The 16,350-nt window shown below is 33.2% G+C and overlaps 1 protein-coding gene across 6 annotated transcripts in view; it reads left to right on the forward strand.

The window, feature by feature from the left end:
• The window catches only part of LOC106463634 (rho GTPase-activating protein 45-like), a 116,788-nt gene that overhangs the window by 82,250 nt on the left and 18,188 nt on the right, over positions 1-16,350 (forward strand). For all 6 annotated transcript variants that reach the window (XM_022391175.1, XM_013923683.2, XM_013923684.2 and 3 more), the window contains 6 exons: positions 7,408-7,565; positions 8,211-8,399; positions 11,716-11,853; positions 12,020-12,076; positions 12,729-12,841; positions 13,427-13,507. In XM_022391175.1, the coding sequence (XP_022246883.1) occupies positions 7,408-7,565; positions 8,211-8,399; positions 11,716-11,853; positions 12,020-12,076; positions 12,729-12,841; positions 13,427-13,507 (736 nt within the window). The remainder of the gene's footprint in view (positions 1-7,407; positions 7,566-8,210; positions 8,400-11,715; positions 11,854-12,019; positions 12,077-12,728; positions 12,842-13,426; positions 13,508-16,350) is intronic.

Below are 16,350 nucleotides of genomic sequence, written 5' to 3' on the forward strand. Positions count from 1 at the left end.
AGTCATGATAGAAATGAATAAAAAACCTATAACCCGAGCACTTTTGAAAGTGGGCCTTTCGAAAGTGCTGGGGTTATAGGGTTTTTATTCATTTCTATCATGACTTCTTGAATTTACGTGTTATTCTAACACCATGATTGTATCATAATATATAGTAGTTTGTGGAATGTTCCAGACCTCTATCAGAGTATAAATATGCATCAGAAAGTTAGATCAAGATAGGTCTAGACTGCGTGGGTGTGAGTTTAGCCATAAAATATAGTGGAAATTTTTAAAGTGAAATTATCACAGAAGGTATTGTAATGACAGAGTAGAGAAGAAGAATTTGTTTTGTCAATTGTGTCCTAAAGTAATTGTGTGGATGAAAAGAAACAATTATGTAAGACTTTTGATACAACTGTGATAATCAACAGTGTAATGAACATTTGTATAAACATTTGGCTTTTTTTAATATATTATTTTAAAACCAGTGACCTGTTGTGTATTGTTGAAACTTATCACAAACAAGCCAAAGACACATACTGTAAAGAATTGCCCATACATAAATCCTGACAGTGGCAAGCCAGCCAGGATCTACAGTGGTAAACAACAGTAGAAGTAGATGTAAACAACAGCAGCAAATGGGCCTATATACATACAACTGTAGTGGTGGCAAAAATATTGTAAAGGTCACAATCACACTATATAACCATGTCAACTGACTTTGATAAGTGGATAGAGATGGGTGAGCAGCTTAGAGTCAAAGATGAATACCAAGAGAGGAAGAGAAAGAAGAAAAGGAGAGGGAAGATAAACTGAAAACAGAGAGAATAAGAGCACAAATTGATAAAGAAGAAAATTAGAGAGAGAGAATAAACTGAAAATAGAGAGATAAAGAATAGGAGAATAAACTGAGACTGCCAAGCTCACCCAACAGAAAGATGGAAGACCCAAGAATGAGAATGGAGTTATGACCCAAGCTGCCCAAATTTGATGAACAGAAAGATGACATGGATGCTTTCTTGGAGAGATATGAAAGATTCTCCTGAAGTCAAAACTGGGACAAAGGTGCCTGAGCAGTCTATTTCAGCCCACTTCTCACAGGAAAGGTGTGCAAGTGTATGCAGGTATGACATCAGAAGATCCCATGGGCTATGACAACTTAAAAGTGGCCTTGCTGAAATGCTATAAACTTACCAAGAAGGGTTTTCACCAGAAGTTCAAGAAGTCAAACCTGACACTGGAGAAACTGTATTTCAGTTTGTGGCATGTCTACCGTGATATTTGGAAGGTAGACTGACATGGCTAACTGTGAAGATAGTTTTGAAGGACTGGCAGATCTACTAATATGTGAAAAGTTTATGTACATGTCACTATTCCTAAAAGAGAGAGCACCAAAAGACATGGATGAGATGATCAAGCTGGTAGAACAGTATATGGGAGCGCATGGAGGGAGTATAACTGGAAAGTCCAAGAGTAACTAGTCAAAGTTGAAACCAGGGGTGGCTGACCAGAAGCAGGATGCTGCCAAAGGTGACAAAGAGTCAACAGACAAAAAAGAGAAGATATGCTATGCTTGTTATAAAATGTGGCACATTCTGAGTGAGTGCAAGCCTGTCACCAACAAACAACAACAGAAACCTCAACATGAAGCAGCTGGAGCTACCTACAAAGATAGTACTTGTAAGAAACAAGAAAACAGTGACTGCCACCATAGATGCTGCTGCCAGAAGAAACAGAATAGAGATTCACCACAAAAAGGAAGTGCTATAGCCATGATTAAACAGTATGTGATTGATGGTCATCTCAACTTAGTAAATGGGTCAACAGTCCCAGTAGAGAGGTGCCAACAAACCACAACATACCATTAGATGAAGGCTATATCAGAGACAGAAAGTGAAAGTCCTGGGTGCAGCAGTGAGAACCAGTCTAGTATCTGATGTCCAGATGATGGGCAAGGTACATCTGTGTGTGCTAACTGATGAGACAGTAAAAAATTTTCACATAGCAAAAATATGTGTGTGAGACCTTGAGGCCATATGAATGGCATCCATCTATGAGTTGGTGATTGGCAATATACCAGGCAGTATAAGTTTGGAGAAACCACACAGAAAGGAAACTGATGAAACATCTGCAGTCACCATAAGAGCTCAAGAAAAGCAAACAAGACATCAAACCCTTGCACATCTTGAAAGGTGACATCCTGAATATAAGTCTACAGGAACTGAAGGAAGCACAGAAGAAAGACCCTTCACTGAAGAAGCTTTGAGACAGTATCTGGGAGAAAGTTGAGCACAAGACAAAGGGGAAAGGGACTTAAAAATAGAGGATTGGAAGAGAGTGTTGTACTGGATCTATCAAGGCAGTTCCACTGGGGAAGTTAAACAGATCATAGTACCAACAGAATACTGGACTCAAGTGATGAAGTTGGCTCATGAATTGGACACCTAGGAGTGAAGAAGATGGCAGACAGAATCACCAGCAACTTATAATGGCCAGGAGTCATTGGAGATGTGACTACATTCTGCAGATCATGTAACATCTGCCAAAGGACAGTAACTAGAGGGAAGGTAGCCAAAGTGCCACTGGGTAAGATGTCTCTCATAGAAGAGCAATTCAACAGAGTTGCTGTGGGCTGGGTCAGAGCAATAGTGCCTGTATCTGACAAGAGCAACTGGTATGTGCTGACAGTAGTTGACTGTGCAACATATTACCCAGAAGCCTTCCTGGAATTGTTTTGCAGGGTATACTTTCCAAAAGAAGATTGAGTGACAGAGGGACCCAGTTTACCTCAGAACTGATGCAAACTCATCAGCACTAGGCAGCTCTTTACCACTATATACAATCCCCGATGTAATGGACTTTGTGAGACAGTCAACAGAATCTTAAAGAGCATGCTGAAGAAGATTTGCCAGGAGAGACCACGTCACTGGGACAGGTACCTGCAGGCAGTATTATTTGCTTACCAAGAAGTCCTACAAGCGAGTATAGGATTTTCATCCTTCAGTTTACTGTATGGAAGAAAAGTATGAGGTATGATGCAGATATAGAAAGAACTGTCGACAGGAGACGAAGAAGAATCAGAATTAAGTAACACATACCAGTATGTTTTAGACCTCAGAAACCGACTGGAGGAGAGCTGTCAACTCGCTTGAGAGAGTCTGTATGCAGCTCAAGGCAGTCAAAAACACTTTTATGACAGGATTGATGCTTCAAGATCAGACAGAAGGTCTTGGTTCTGCTACCCACAGACAACAACAAATGCATCCCACAGTGGAAAATTCCTTTTGAAGTCAGGCAGTGGTCAGTAGAAATGACCTATAATGTGAAAGTGGATGGGAAGACCAAGATCTACCATGCCAATCTGTTGAAGAGGTACTTTGAGAGGGACAAAGACCTAGTGGGTTTAGCTATTGAGGCATGGATGGACATTGAAGCTGTGGCTATCATAGATACTGAATCAGAAGATGGTGACTTTGCCATAGAAAATGAAGACCTATTAGATCTAAGACTGCTGGCTGTAGATGATATGTACAAAGATGTCAACATTAGTGAAGAACTGACTATCAAGCAGAGGAAAGAGCTACATTATTTAGTATGCTAGTATGCAGATGTCTTCACAGATAGACCACACAAGACAGAACTTGTGCAACACAAGATCGAGACCATGATCAGGAATCCAGTCAAGGCCAAGCCATACCAGATGCCCTATGTGATAAGAGACCTGGTCAAGCAAGAAGCCAAGATAATGTTAGAAGCCAGAATAATTGAGCCTTCACATTCAACCTACTGTTCAGCAGTAGTTATACTATAAAAGAGAGAGGGCTGAAACTGCTTCTGCAAAGATTTCTGGAAGCTGAACCTCATGACAAAGTTTTACTTCAAACCTATGGAAACCCAGAGGCCATCATGGCAAACCTATAAGGTCATCAAGAAATTAATGTCACTTATTTTAAATGAAAATACCTGAACAACTTATATATCAAAACGAAAGATTTATTAAATGAAATAGTCTCCATTCTTATCAATGATGCTTTTCCATCTTATAATCAGGTTGTTAATGCCCTGATTAAAGAAATCACATGGCTTTGAAGCAAAAAAACATGTCGATGTCCTCTTTAACACCTTCCACAGTTGGATACGTTTTCCCATTAAAGATGGTGTTGCAGCAAACGCAAAAGATGGTAATCTGATGGTGCCATGTCTGGAGAATATGGTGAGTGAGGGAGAACTTCCCAACCCAACTCCATAATCTTGTGTTGCATCACACGTGCCATGTGCACTGTCATGGAGAAGAAGAATACATTTCCAATTGACGAGTGAAAGGCGTTTCTGATAAAGGACTTAATTTAAACATTCCAGTTGGTGATTATAGATTTCTATCTTGACAGTTTGCTGTGGATTGAAAAGTTCAAAATGAATTACTCCTTTGATGTCCCACCAAATGCAAAGGTTTTGGGGTCGGAAGTAGTTTTTATCTAGGACTGAGCCATTGTTTTGATGTTTACTATTCACATAGACAATCCATTTTTCATCACCGGTGACAATTCTGTCCAAAAATGGTTCACGCATATTACACACCAAAAGAGATGAAGTAATATTCACACATTGGAAATGATGATCATCAGAGAGTTTGTGAGGCACTCATACACCTTCTTTATGGAGTTTTCCCATATTCATTAGATGTTTTCGTATTGTTTCATGAGAGACATGCAATTTCAGGGCCATTTCATGAGTGTTTTGCCTTAGGTTAGACTCGACAAGTGTCTTCAGAGCATCAATATCAATTCCAACACGTCGGTCCCTGCCATCACAGTTTTTAAGGCTAAAGTCACCTGGACGAAATTTGCTGAACCATATTTGACACTTATGAACATTCTAAACATTTCCATAAACTTCTTTGATGTTCTTTATGGCTACAGAGGCATTGTTTCCCTTCTTGTATTCAAACAGCATTACATGCCGAATGTGTGTCTCATCGTGTGCCATCACTGTAAAGGATTAGATCATACTAACTTTACACAGTGGACAGGCAACACTAACATTACGTTTAGGTGGTTCATTTAACTATTATACATGATGTACGTTTTTTGGGGGTGGTTAATGAAAGTGTTCCAAAACGCAACAATAATTTCTTGATGACCTAATAGATGGGGCCAATTTCCTTACAAAGATTGACCTCATTTAAGGTTTTTGGCAGATCCCAATGGAGACAGAATGTAAAGAGAAGAGAGCCTTTGTATCATGAGACAGATGTTACTAGTTCAAGAAGATGCCATTCGGTTTAGTCAACTCAGCAGTAACATTCAACTGCATGTTGAGGAAAATGTTGCTCAAAACCACGAACATTGAGCACTATGTGGATGACATTCTAACCCACACCGACAGATGGGAAGACCACCTGAAGAAACGGAGAGAGTTGTTTGGGTGAGTGAGGGCAGCAGGTCTGACCATCTAAGTATTACATCAGTTATTTTGGACTTTGTTAGGCACGAGGTGGGTGACCAACAGATAGCCATAAAAGAGGAGAAGCTAACCCACATACAAGATGCACCAGCTCTGACAATCAAGCAGCAAGTCAGATCCTTCTTGGGGTAGCTCACTACTATGGGAAGTTCAGTCTAAACTATGCTGAAGTCACTGCACCATGATGGATCTGACCAAGATAGGTCAACCCAACAAGGTGAAATGGGAACAACTACAGCAGATGGCATTTCAGAAGTTGAAGAATATGTTAGGAATGTCAGACTTCAATAAACCATTCAATATTCAGGCCAGTGCATCACACATAATGTATGTCAGTAAAAAGCTGTTGAGTAGTAAGAAGAACTAGTTTGTGATGTACCCCCAGAACTACTGATTCTGGATTGAGACCATCAAGGGTACTGCAAATGTTGTTGCAGACTGTATGAGTAGACATTGTGAATGAAATGAAAAGTCTTTGTATACAGTATGAAAAATATTGTAAATCTTTTTCTTAAGAGGATCTTATTCTTAGATATACATGACTGTTTGAATTTAATGTGAGAATTATATTTTAGATAGTTTAGATAGCACAAGTGTTAAATTTAGTTATTTCTAGAAGCAATAGTTATGGCATATTTTCTTTATGTAACTGTTTACGAATCATATGTTATGAATTGGCAATTGTTATATTATTGCATCATGTTAGTAGAATTTTCCAAAATTTTCTCACTGTTTTAATTGATTATTATTGCACAATAATATCTAGTAGTGTGTGGAATGTTCTAGGTATAAATATGCATTGAAAGTTTAGTTAAAAATCTAGATCTAGATTGCATAATTGTGGCAATTTTTCAAGTGAAATTACTACAGATTGTTCTGTAATAACAGAGTAGAGAAGAATAAGTCGCCTTGTCAAATTGTGTTCTAAAGTAATGGAACCAGCTTGTGTGGACTTTGACGAAAAAGATACAATTATTGAAAGCTCTGGATACAGCTGTGATGACCAACAGTGTAATGAAAATTCGTGTGTACATTTGACTTGTTTTAATATGATATTTTAAAACAAGTGGACTGTGTTGCTGTTTGTTTATTGTTGAAATTTATTGCCAACAAGTCACAGACTCCTACTGTAAGGAATTTGACCATACATAAAACCTGAATTATGAAACTTTTTCTCAAAAAGTAATTTCTTTATTCTATTTTAGGATATTTGGACTCAATAATAATCTGACCAATTTTAGCACAGAATAGAAGTATTTCACAAAAATAATATGCTCTTTCATAAGAACTGTAAAGTTTCCAGTTTCAAGTGTTTTCCTATTATCTAGTACTTATATTTGATATTACTGTGAGTATGCATCTTTAAATTGACTGCATTTTTATTAATACTACCTATAAATCTTAAGATGACTTAATGAGGGAGAACAGAAAAAGTTGGTAACACTATTATTTCTACCGATGACATTTCACAAAAACCTTCGAAGCATAGAGGGGTGGGTAAAAAACTATCATTGTATGTACCATAGAAAAATTGTTATAATCTAACCACTACGTGTGTCACAGAAATATTAATATGATCTATTCAAAGAGAACATTTAACCTATGTGATATTAAGTAGAACTTTTACATAAGGTTAAGGCTGCTATTTTTATTCCATAAAAGTCATCATGGACCTAAAAGTAATATCTCAAACTTCATTCTAAGCTAGAATCATATTTTAATCTACACTATCATCTACTGAAATAAGCATATAATATTTTTGAGAGTGATTTTATGTTTGAGATATTTCTTGATTATGAACTTTGGATTTGTTACAGCATTGGAAAGAAATCACATATGGTACAGAAATTACTATAAGTATTTCACAAAAAATAATATGCTCTTTCATATGGACTGTATAAATTTGCACTTCCCAGAAAACTTAATGTTTCACTTCTTTTATTTCTATCTTCTTTATACCAGATCTGTTCTGTAAACAACCTGACACTGGTGTTGTTATAGAAAGTATAGAAAAGTGTACTAAAGCTGCTGAAACCCATAATTTCAAAAAGTTAAAAACTCCAGCAAAATGTCGAAAGTGTGATTCATATGTTTACTTTCAAGGTGTTGAGTGTTCTAAGGTAAGTCATTGGTTCATTCAGCTAGATTCTAATATTACCCGCTAATTAAGAATCCAAATCACTAATAAAAATGACCTGTAATTTAAAATGTTTGAGCTTTATTGTTCTGGTTATAGAAATGTAAAGATAAATGCTTTTGTTTACTATTGGTGATATACTCCACATATTAAAATTTAAAAAGAAAAGATAAATTAATGTCTTCAGTGTGTTATTCCTTATTCTTTAATTATTTTCATGTTGTTGAAACATAATGTATTTTCAAAAACTGCTTTACAAATGAGTAACTCACTTCTGTATTCTTGAAGATTTTACTATTTTTCATGCCTTTCAAAAGATTTTTGAATATGGATAAACAAAAAAAGTCATCTTAATTGATTCAAAAATGAAGTTATAATGAAATATTTTGGATAAAGAATACCATAATGATTATGGTGTTATTAGATTGTTTGATTTAAGTCTATGATATTCCTCATACGAAACAAATGTTAATTTAAGCTCCATATTCATTCATAGAAAATAGTTAAAGACCTTATTACATACTTTGTCTCAGGTTTAGATAACAGTATCAATAATTTCGCATGAAGGATATAGTAATTTTGAAATTTTTTGTTTCATTAATATAAATAGTTTTACATCTGATTATAGTGTGGCCTTGCAAGTCACAAAAAATGTTTAGAGCTGCTGGCAATTCAGTGTGGTCACAAACAACTTCCACGAAAGATGACTACATTTGGTATAGAACTGATAGCATATGCGAGAGAATACGGAGAAGAAATTCCACACATCATCACCAAATGTGTAGAAGAAATTGATAGAAGAGGATACTTGATAAAGGTTTGAGTTTGTCATTGGTCTTATTTACTATAAAATAGACAAAATAGATTTTAAAAAAATTAACAGAGGATTATATAAATGTACTCTTAATGTATTTAGTAAATTCCTAAGTTCACATTAGGAACAAGTTAGGATTAATTTCCTTGAGAAATCTTTCAGTTTCCAGTATTTGAAAAAATTTTTATATTTCTCTGAAACTAAATTCAAAATGTATCATTGCATGTTTAAGTTCTAAACTTTATAATGAAAGTTTCAAGATGAAAAAGTTTAAAATCTCATTGTATGATTAGAATTTGTGATAATTATAACTACAAACTGTATATAAACATAATATCTAACACTTTTAAGTAGAGAAAACTTGGTACATTACTGAAAATCATAGTTTGTAATTTTATAGCAGTCACATTTCTTTTGCAAACTTTCTTTGTTTTGATATTTAAAAAAAATATCAGAAGCTCTTGGTGCATTATATTATGTTGCTATAAATCAGGAGTTTAATTATACTTTGAATGACTTATGGTATATATACCATGAGTGGCATGTATAACATCCATTAATTTGCTTTATGGCAAATATCTGACCATTCAACAGTGCAATGCCTTCATAGGTAGACTTATTGCTCATGTATTTAAAGCCTTACTAAATAAAAATGTTCATTGTTATACTGTGTAGAAGCATAGAATAACAAGCTCTGAAACTCAATTCAAAACAGTGCCTTCGTCTGTGAAGTGAGATTACAAGAGAGAGAATCTTTCAACCCAAAAGCCATTATAATGAAACCGGATATATCTCCTGATGCCATTAATGAGATAATAAGTAAGGATTTGAAGTTGACAAAGACTCACAAGTCAGAAGTTTAAAAGTTTGAGCTATGTACACAGGTGCATTCGTAACAAAAATGGCCAAAGAAACTGGAATCACAATGATATAATTTGATCATATTTTAAGTCTATAACTTAAATGTAGGTCTGACAGTAGATCAAAGGGTTCAATGATACCACAGATCATGTTCTGTACTTTCAGTTATGTATTATAAAATTAACAGTAGATCAAAGTGGTGGTAGCTGCTATTTACTGACTGCTTTCCTTCTGTTCAATAGTTCAAAATTAAAAATATATATAAAAAACTCCTAAAGGTCTCTGTCATGGTTGTTTAGCCCATGTGTTCATAAAATGCTATTTGGTTTGAAAATTCCATTTCAAGTCTCTGTGTGAGTGTGGTCTAGGAAATTGATGTCTAAGTATATTGTTAGGTCTGTGTGATTTTTGTCAAGATATGTGGTTTAAGACTTACCTTACCATCTTTTGTGGAAATTTTTAACAATGGAAATTGTGGTGTTATGCAGTAGTGTTTAATCATGTTTATCAGATTGCATATTACTGATGATGAAGAAAGTAGTTCCATAGACACCACAGGACCTTAACTTTGTTACTCTTTATTTATAGAAAGTATTTTTGATTTACATCATTCTTTATTGATGAGAATTAGTACTGAACAAAAAAAGGACTTCCTAATCAGTGACATGTATCTCAAAAAATTAGATTTAAGATAGTATTTGTATATAAATGTTTGAATTCCATATAATAGGCCAACTAAGAGGATTGCATTCATAAATACCTAAAGAAGCATGGTATTTTCTCATGTACAATGGACTTAAAGTCATTTCTAGCTTTAACTACTTAAAAAATTCTGATTTTTACATTTTTAATACTACATTTGTTTTGAGCTATCTACGAATTCTATAAAATAAATTACATGAGACAGATAAAATTCTTAGTCTTTTAGTTTGTCATTTTTGTATATTTTTATTTTAGAAGTTTTCTTCTTTCAAGTTTGATTTGTTCAATCTAACTATTAAATTAATAGCAATTTGAACTTAATTTTGACTATTTTTTAAACATATTGTGTTTGCATATTATGATGATAATAATCTGCATTACTTTACATGGACAATATTCAAAGAAATTATATTTATAATTACAACACTTCATGGACGAGCACCTACAGAAATACTATTCACATTGTTTATATTTACAACAACAGCTAGATGTATGTAAGACCTTACTTCAACAATTTACCAACAATCCTTATTCAGTATCATTTTAATTGCTTTTTTTTCTTTCTATATATCAAGCTGGGCCCTAATCTGCAGCTTATTTCTGGTCTTCTCTATTGCATGCATATACTTTGCTGATCTTCATGATCAACTCTACAACCTCAAATGGTCCTTAAAGTTGAGAACTTACAGTCAAGGCAGATGCTTTCATTTTCACTTAGGTTTTTGACATGTCAGAGTTAATGTTGTTGGAGTTTTTAGCTTGTTTACCTCTTTCTCCATTATTACTGAAGTTGAAGGTTCTAACACCAGTTGGAAGGCAGTTTATATCTTCTACCACTATCCCTGGTATTAGCTCAATTAAGCCTTCCATGCCATTTGGGCTTCAGCACTGTTATTCAGAATGGCTTATGATCATGATAATAAAATAGATGGACAAGTTATCAGCAAAGCAAAAAGGATTATCTCTGACAGTGACCTGCAAATGGTCAGAAGTCCAATTTCATCATATGGTAAAATTATTTGCAAATATACTGATTGCCTTCTAAGAGATTAAATGTGAAAGATGTATAATATATGAAAAAAAGAGAGACTCAATCCCTATCAACTGTGATCAACAGATAATGAGAGAGTGCTGCCTTGTCCATAAGCCCATATTATCAGACTGGATCTCAAGTAGCTAAGTAACAATTTGACAGGGCTATCATAAAAGAAACCGACAATATTGTCTCATTGCCAATGCTGGTTCAGTTAGTAACCAAGGGGAAAAAAAAAGTGTTGATAATTTGAGGATTTAAAGAAATGTTAAAATATTAACAGCTGTAAGCTACCCTTGACCTCTCATCCAAGAATGATTTAAAAGTTTCATATAACATTGAGAGTGGCACAACATTCAGTAGTTGACTAACAACAAGCAAAGGAACATATTTGGTGGCAATGCTATTATTCTACATGACTATTGAATCATTAACTCAACAAGGCTAGCTTAAGTGGTCACCAGAACAAATGTGAAGACAAAGATTATTAAATACTGAGTCACTCTGGAACCATAAAAAAAAGGGCTGTACGAAAGCTGCTGAATGTTTTAGAACAAGTCTAATGTAAACAACAGGAAGGTATATTTTATGATGCCAGCACATCACATTCACATATCATATGTGCAGTTATCAATATACTGTTTTTAAATTATAAATACATTTTTATTTAGTAAACTTCTTTAGAAAAATAACACTGTATTTGTTTATACTGCTTTTCAACAGGGCATCTATCGAGTGTCTGGTGTAAAGTCAAAGGTGGAGAGTCTGTGCCAATGCTTTGAAAATGGAGCAGAATTAGTTGATCTTACTGAAGTGCATCCTAATATCGTAGCTAATGTAATGAAATTGTACTTGAGACAAGTGAGTATTTTTTTTAATTTGATACATTTTGTTACTTAAATTTGGCTTCTCCATTCTCATGATTTTTTTTTAATAAAATAAAATAAAATCTATAAAAAGACATACTTTCCAACATTTTTGCATTTATTCTTGACTAATAAAAGTTTAACTGTCTTTATAATTTTAGCTTCCTGAGCCTTTACTGACCTTCAGGCTTTATCCTGATTTCATTAGAATAGCCAAAGTGAGTATTCAGTTTTAGTTTTTTATCTAATTCTCCACTGTATAATAGTTTTTCAATTTTTATAAATTTTAACTTGAGAATGATCACACCAGTGATCAAAACGTCGTACCTGTTCTAAATACAAATCTTACTTACTGTAAAAGCTGTAACTTGTAATAAGATTTACTTAATCAGTAAGTAAACTCAAAACAAACCTTTTAACTCTTTAAGCATAACTTTAAATGTATATACTTATTTCATGAACTTGAATACTGAACTATGTAAAAAATGTTTTCATATTTTCAACATTTTAAATTGCAAATTACAAAGCATTTTGTCAATTTTTTAAAGTAAAAGTGTAAATCATAACTACGTTACAGTCTATATTGTTAGATGCCTGATAAATCACTAGTAACAGCAGCAGGTTGTCTGTTTTTACTCACTTAAGTAAGTTCACTTGTATAATATGTGAAGAAAGAACGTAATAAATAATGCAAAATTGTTGACTTATTCACACTGATCTATATTTTGTTAATAATTACAAGTTTCTTTGGTCAGTGCTTCTGTATAAGCATAAATACTGTTGAAATATTTTTTTGTAATTCATCCAATGTTAAAAATTTCTAAGAACTAAAGGTCACAGTAATTTCTAGTACATTTTGTGTACTCCAAGGATTATTCTTCAGAGAAAGACCAGTTAGCTGTTAAAGAGCTTCGATATTTGGTACAACAGTTACCTCATGTGCACTTTACAACTGTGGCATACATAATGCATCACCTGAAAAGGTCTGTTTATTATTTGATTAATCAATGTTTAAAAGTAATCCCAATTGTTTATTTATTTAATAAACTAGACATTTGGACTAAATATATAAACAATAAATAATTTTAGCAGAGTATTTTTATGAACTTCATGATGTGTTACTATCAATAAATTAGTATTTATGTTAATAGGAGTTCCATCATTTCCTAGTACTTAGTAATTATGAATAATTTAAACCTTAGTATCTGAGAAAACTTTTATTTTTATATTTTTGTAAAGTTCTTTGCATTAACAAAAATAAATCTCATTCATTGGTTTGACCAATTTTTAATTTTTTTTCTCACAAATGTCATTTATTCATTATTTTTACAGAACTGTAAGTAGCAATATATACTGTTCAAAAATAATATTGAGTAGCACAAAATTAAGATTTGAATTCTTACCAAATGTAACTTGCAGTAGTCATATAGTTTTATTAATTAAATTATCAAAATTATAAAAATGAACAAAACATTTCGTTTTTTTCTTTTATTGAATACTTTTGAATTTGAACTTTTATTTGAATTTAGGGTCAGTTCACAATATTGAACAAGCATCTATCTTTCTAGGATAACAGAACATGCCGAACATAACAACATGCCTTCAAGTAACCTCGGCATTGTTTTTGGGCCCACTTTCATTCGAACAAGGTATTTATATTTCCAGAAAGTGGTTATAGGAACTCATGAGCTATACATGATGTACTTAGCAATGGCTTAACGCTTGGTTTATGCTCAGTATGTAAGAAGATATCTACTTGTACACAATCTAAACTTCCAAAATAATATTTGAACTGCTTATTTTACCAAAACAGAAAATTTATGAAGAGTAATAAACAGCTCTGCAGTAGAAATATGTTTAATTAATGATGTCTAAACCAGTAAGAGTATGTCATCATCTAATGATGATGTACTGTTATGGGTCAAAATATTAAATATATTCTTACTACAGAAAGCTGATACTTATCATTAATTTGCTCAGTGGAATTTTCACTGTTTAATTATATTGTAACAAAAATTTGTATATAAATATTTTATGGTGGTGGTAATTAATGGAGCAAAAGGAGAATATTAATTTTTTTAGGAACTGTATTATATATTTAAAAGTATATATTAAATAAACTTCGTGAAAATAGACTTGTTTCTAAATGCAAAAAAAGTTTAAAAAATACTGTCTTGCAAAGGCACAAGAACCGAGAGTGCTGAGTGTGTGGAAGCTCCTCCTCTCTTTACATATGAAAGTGTTGCATACCTGCTGATGGTGTTTGAAAAAAAGAGTAATCATAAAAATTAATAGCCTTGTAAGTAGAACTGATAGCTGCCAGTTTTCTGACTGAAGTAATCCATGTTTAGAAAGTTGTCCCATATCTCTAAATGCATATGGTTCCTATCACATACAGAAGAGGACTAGCATGGACTGGTTGTTAGGGTGCTCGACTTGCAATCTGCGGGATCGAACAAGCTCATCTTTTCAGCCATTGGAGCATTATCAACTGATGGTCAATCACACTATTCCTTGGTAAAAGATAACCTAAGATTTGGGAGTAGGTGGTGTTGACTAGCTGGCTTCTGTCTAATCTATCACTTCAAAATGAATTAGGAACGATTAGTGCAGATACTTCTTGATTATGAAATTTAACAAAGCAATTAAACAATATATATATATATATAGCAGTTTCCATTTTGTGCAATGGATTTCAGCACTCCCACTTTTGCACAAATGCAAACTACATTGAAGAACTATAAGTCTTCATCTTTCTTTCCTCTTGGTAGGCTATCCAAGACCTTTTTGTTTTACAGTTTTTATTTGTTTAGAGGAGCACTAACACTGATTAGTTAATGTGATACAAATCACAAAGTAGATCCACCTTAATTCCTTATATTCTGATGTTCATGTGAGACATCTCTTCTGTCAAAGTAATACAACAAAAATCCTGATTTATTCAATATTTTTATGAAATCACAATTTTCTTAATTTTTGTTTTTCTATCATTGAAATACCAACCGTGCATGTAGATCCAAGAACAAATTAATTTTTCCCACTCACCGTTAGATATAGACGACTGTTTATTTTAAGTTTAATATGGGGGTATTATTTAGTTTACGTTGTGCTAGCATTAAATTATTTTTAGAAGCGATAGTTATGGTAAGTTTGCTTACTTAACTGTTTACAAATCATTTGTTGTGTAGTTTCTGAATTTTTCTCGTTGCTTATGAGATTGTTACATCATAATGTCTCATAGTTTGTTAGCTTGTAGAAAGTTCTTGGAGTCAGTAGGGCAGTATATTTATATATATAAGTGACCAAGTTAGACTGCATGATTGTGAGTTTATCCATAAAGAGCATATAGTGGCAATTTCTAAAGTGAAAGAATCACAGCTTGTATTGTAATAACAGAGATAGAAGAGAATAATTTGTCTTGTCAAAGGGTGTTATAAAGTAATTGAACCCGCCTGTGTGAATTTTGATGAAAAAGAGAGAATTATTGAAAGCTCTGGATACAACTGTGATAACCAATAGTGTAACGAATTTTGGTTCATACATTTGACTTGTTTTGAATATATTATTTTAAAACAATGGATTGTATGTTGTCCATTTATTGTTGAAATTTATTGCCAACAAGTCACAGACACCTAATGTAAAGAATCGCGGCCTTATAAAAACTGACACTCAGTAATCTCAATATTATAATTTTTATTTATCCAACGAGGTAGTACTATAAATGCTTTTGTCATTAAGGTATACATACTTGCTTCATTCACCATTTCAGTACAATCTTCATGATTCAACTGATATATGATTCTGATAAAGCTTTTGATGTATCTATCTCTTTTGAAGAAAGTTGTGAACTTAGCTTTATGTGTTCCTTTTTTGTAACTAAAAAATTATGTTTTATATTATTTACAGGTTGCTCATACATAATCAACTTGTGTGTGATAGATTTTTAAGTTTGTTGAGTGCTACAAAGCTTTACTTTATTTGTTTTATCATTAAGTACAAAGCTACACAATTGCTATCAGTGCTCTCACTGCCATAACTATCAAAACCCAAAGTTTAATATGAAAAGCCCTCAGACTTACTGCTGACCACAAAGCTTTAGATGATTTATTCTTTACATCAAGTTTTGTATTCAATTCTATTACATAAGATAATGATAATTCTGGTAGTTAGTGCTAAAAAGACAGTAATCTTCAACATTCTCTAATGAATAAATGTGAATATCAGTCTTGTTTGGTTATTGTTAAGCATGAAGCTACATGTATTGAAACCTGGTTTTCAGCAGTGTAAGCTTACATACTTACAACTGAGCTACTGGGAGCATCATTCTTGTCAATGCTCAATTCGTGGATGTACAGTAATAAATATCCTGTAGCTCCAAGGTCTGTGATCATAACAATAACTGTTAGTTTAATCAGTTTGCTGGAAAACTACATTTTTTAAAGTTGTTGAAATAAAAATACTTAATCTTAAAATAAAACATCAGGGAAAGAAA

The sequence above is a fragment of the Limulus polyphemus genome, unplaced genomic scaffold, assembly GCF_000517525.1.
Source record: "Limulus polyphemus unplaced genomic scaffold, Limulus_polyphemus-2.1.2 Scaffold1450, whole genome shotgun sequence".
Classification (NCBI taxonomy): Eukaryota; Metazoa; Arthropoda; class Merostomata; order Xiphosura; family Limulidae; genus Limulus; species Limulus polyphemus.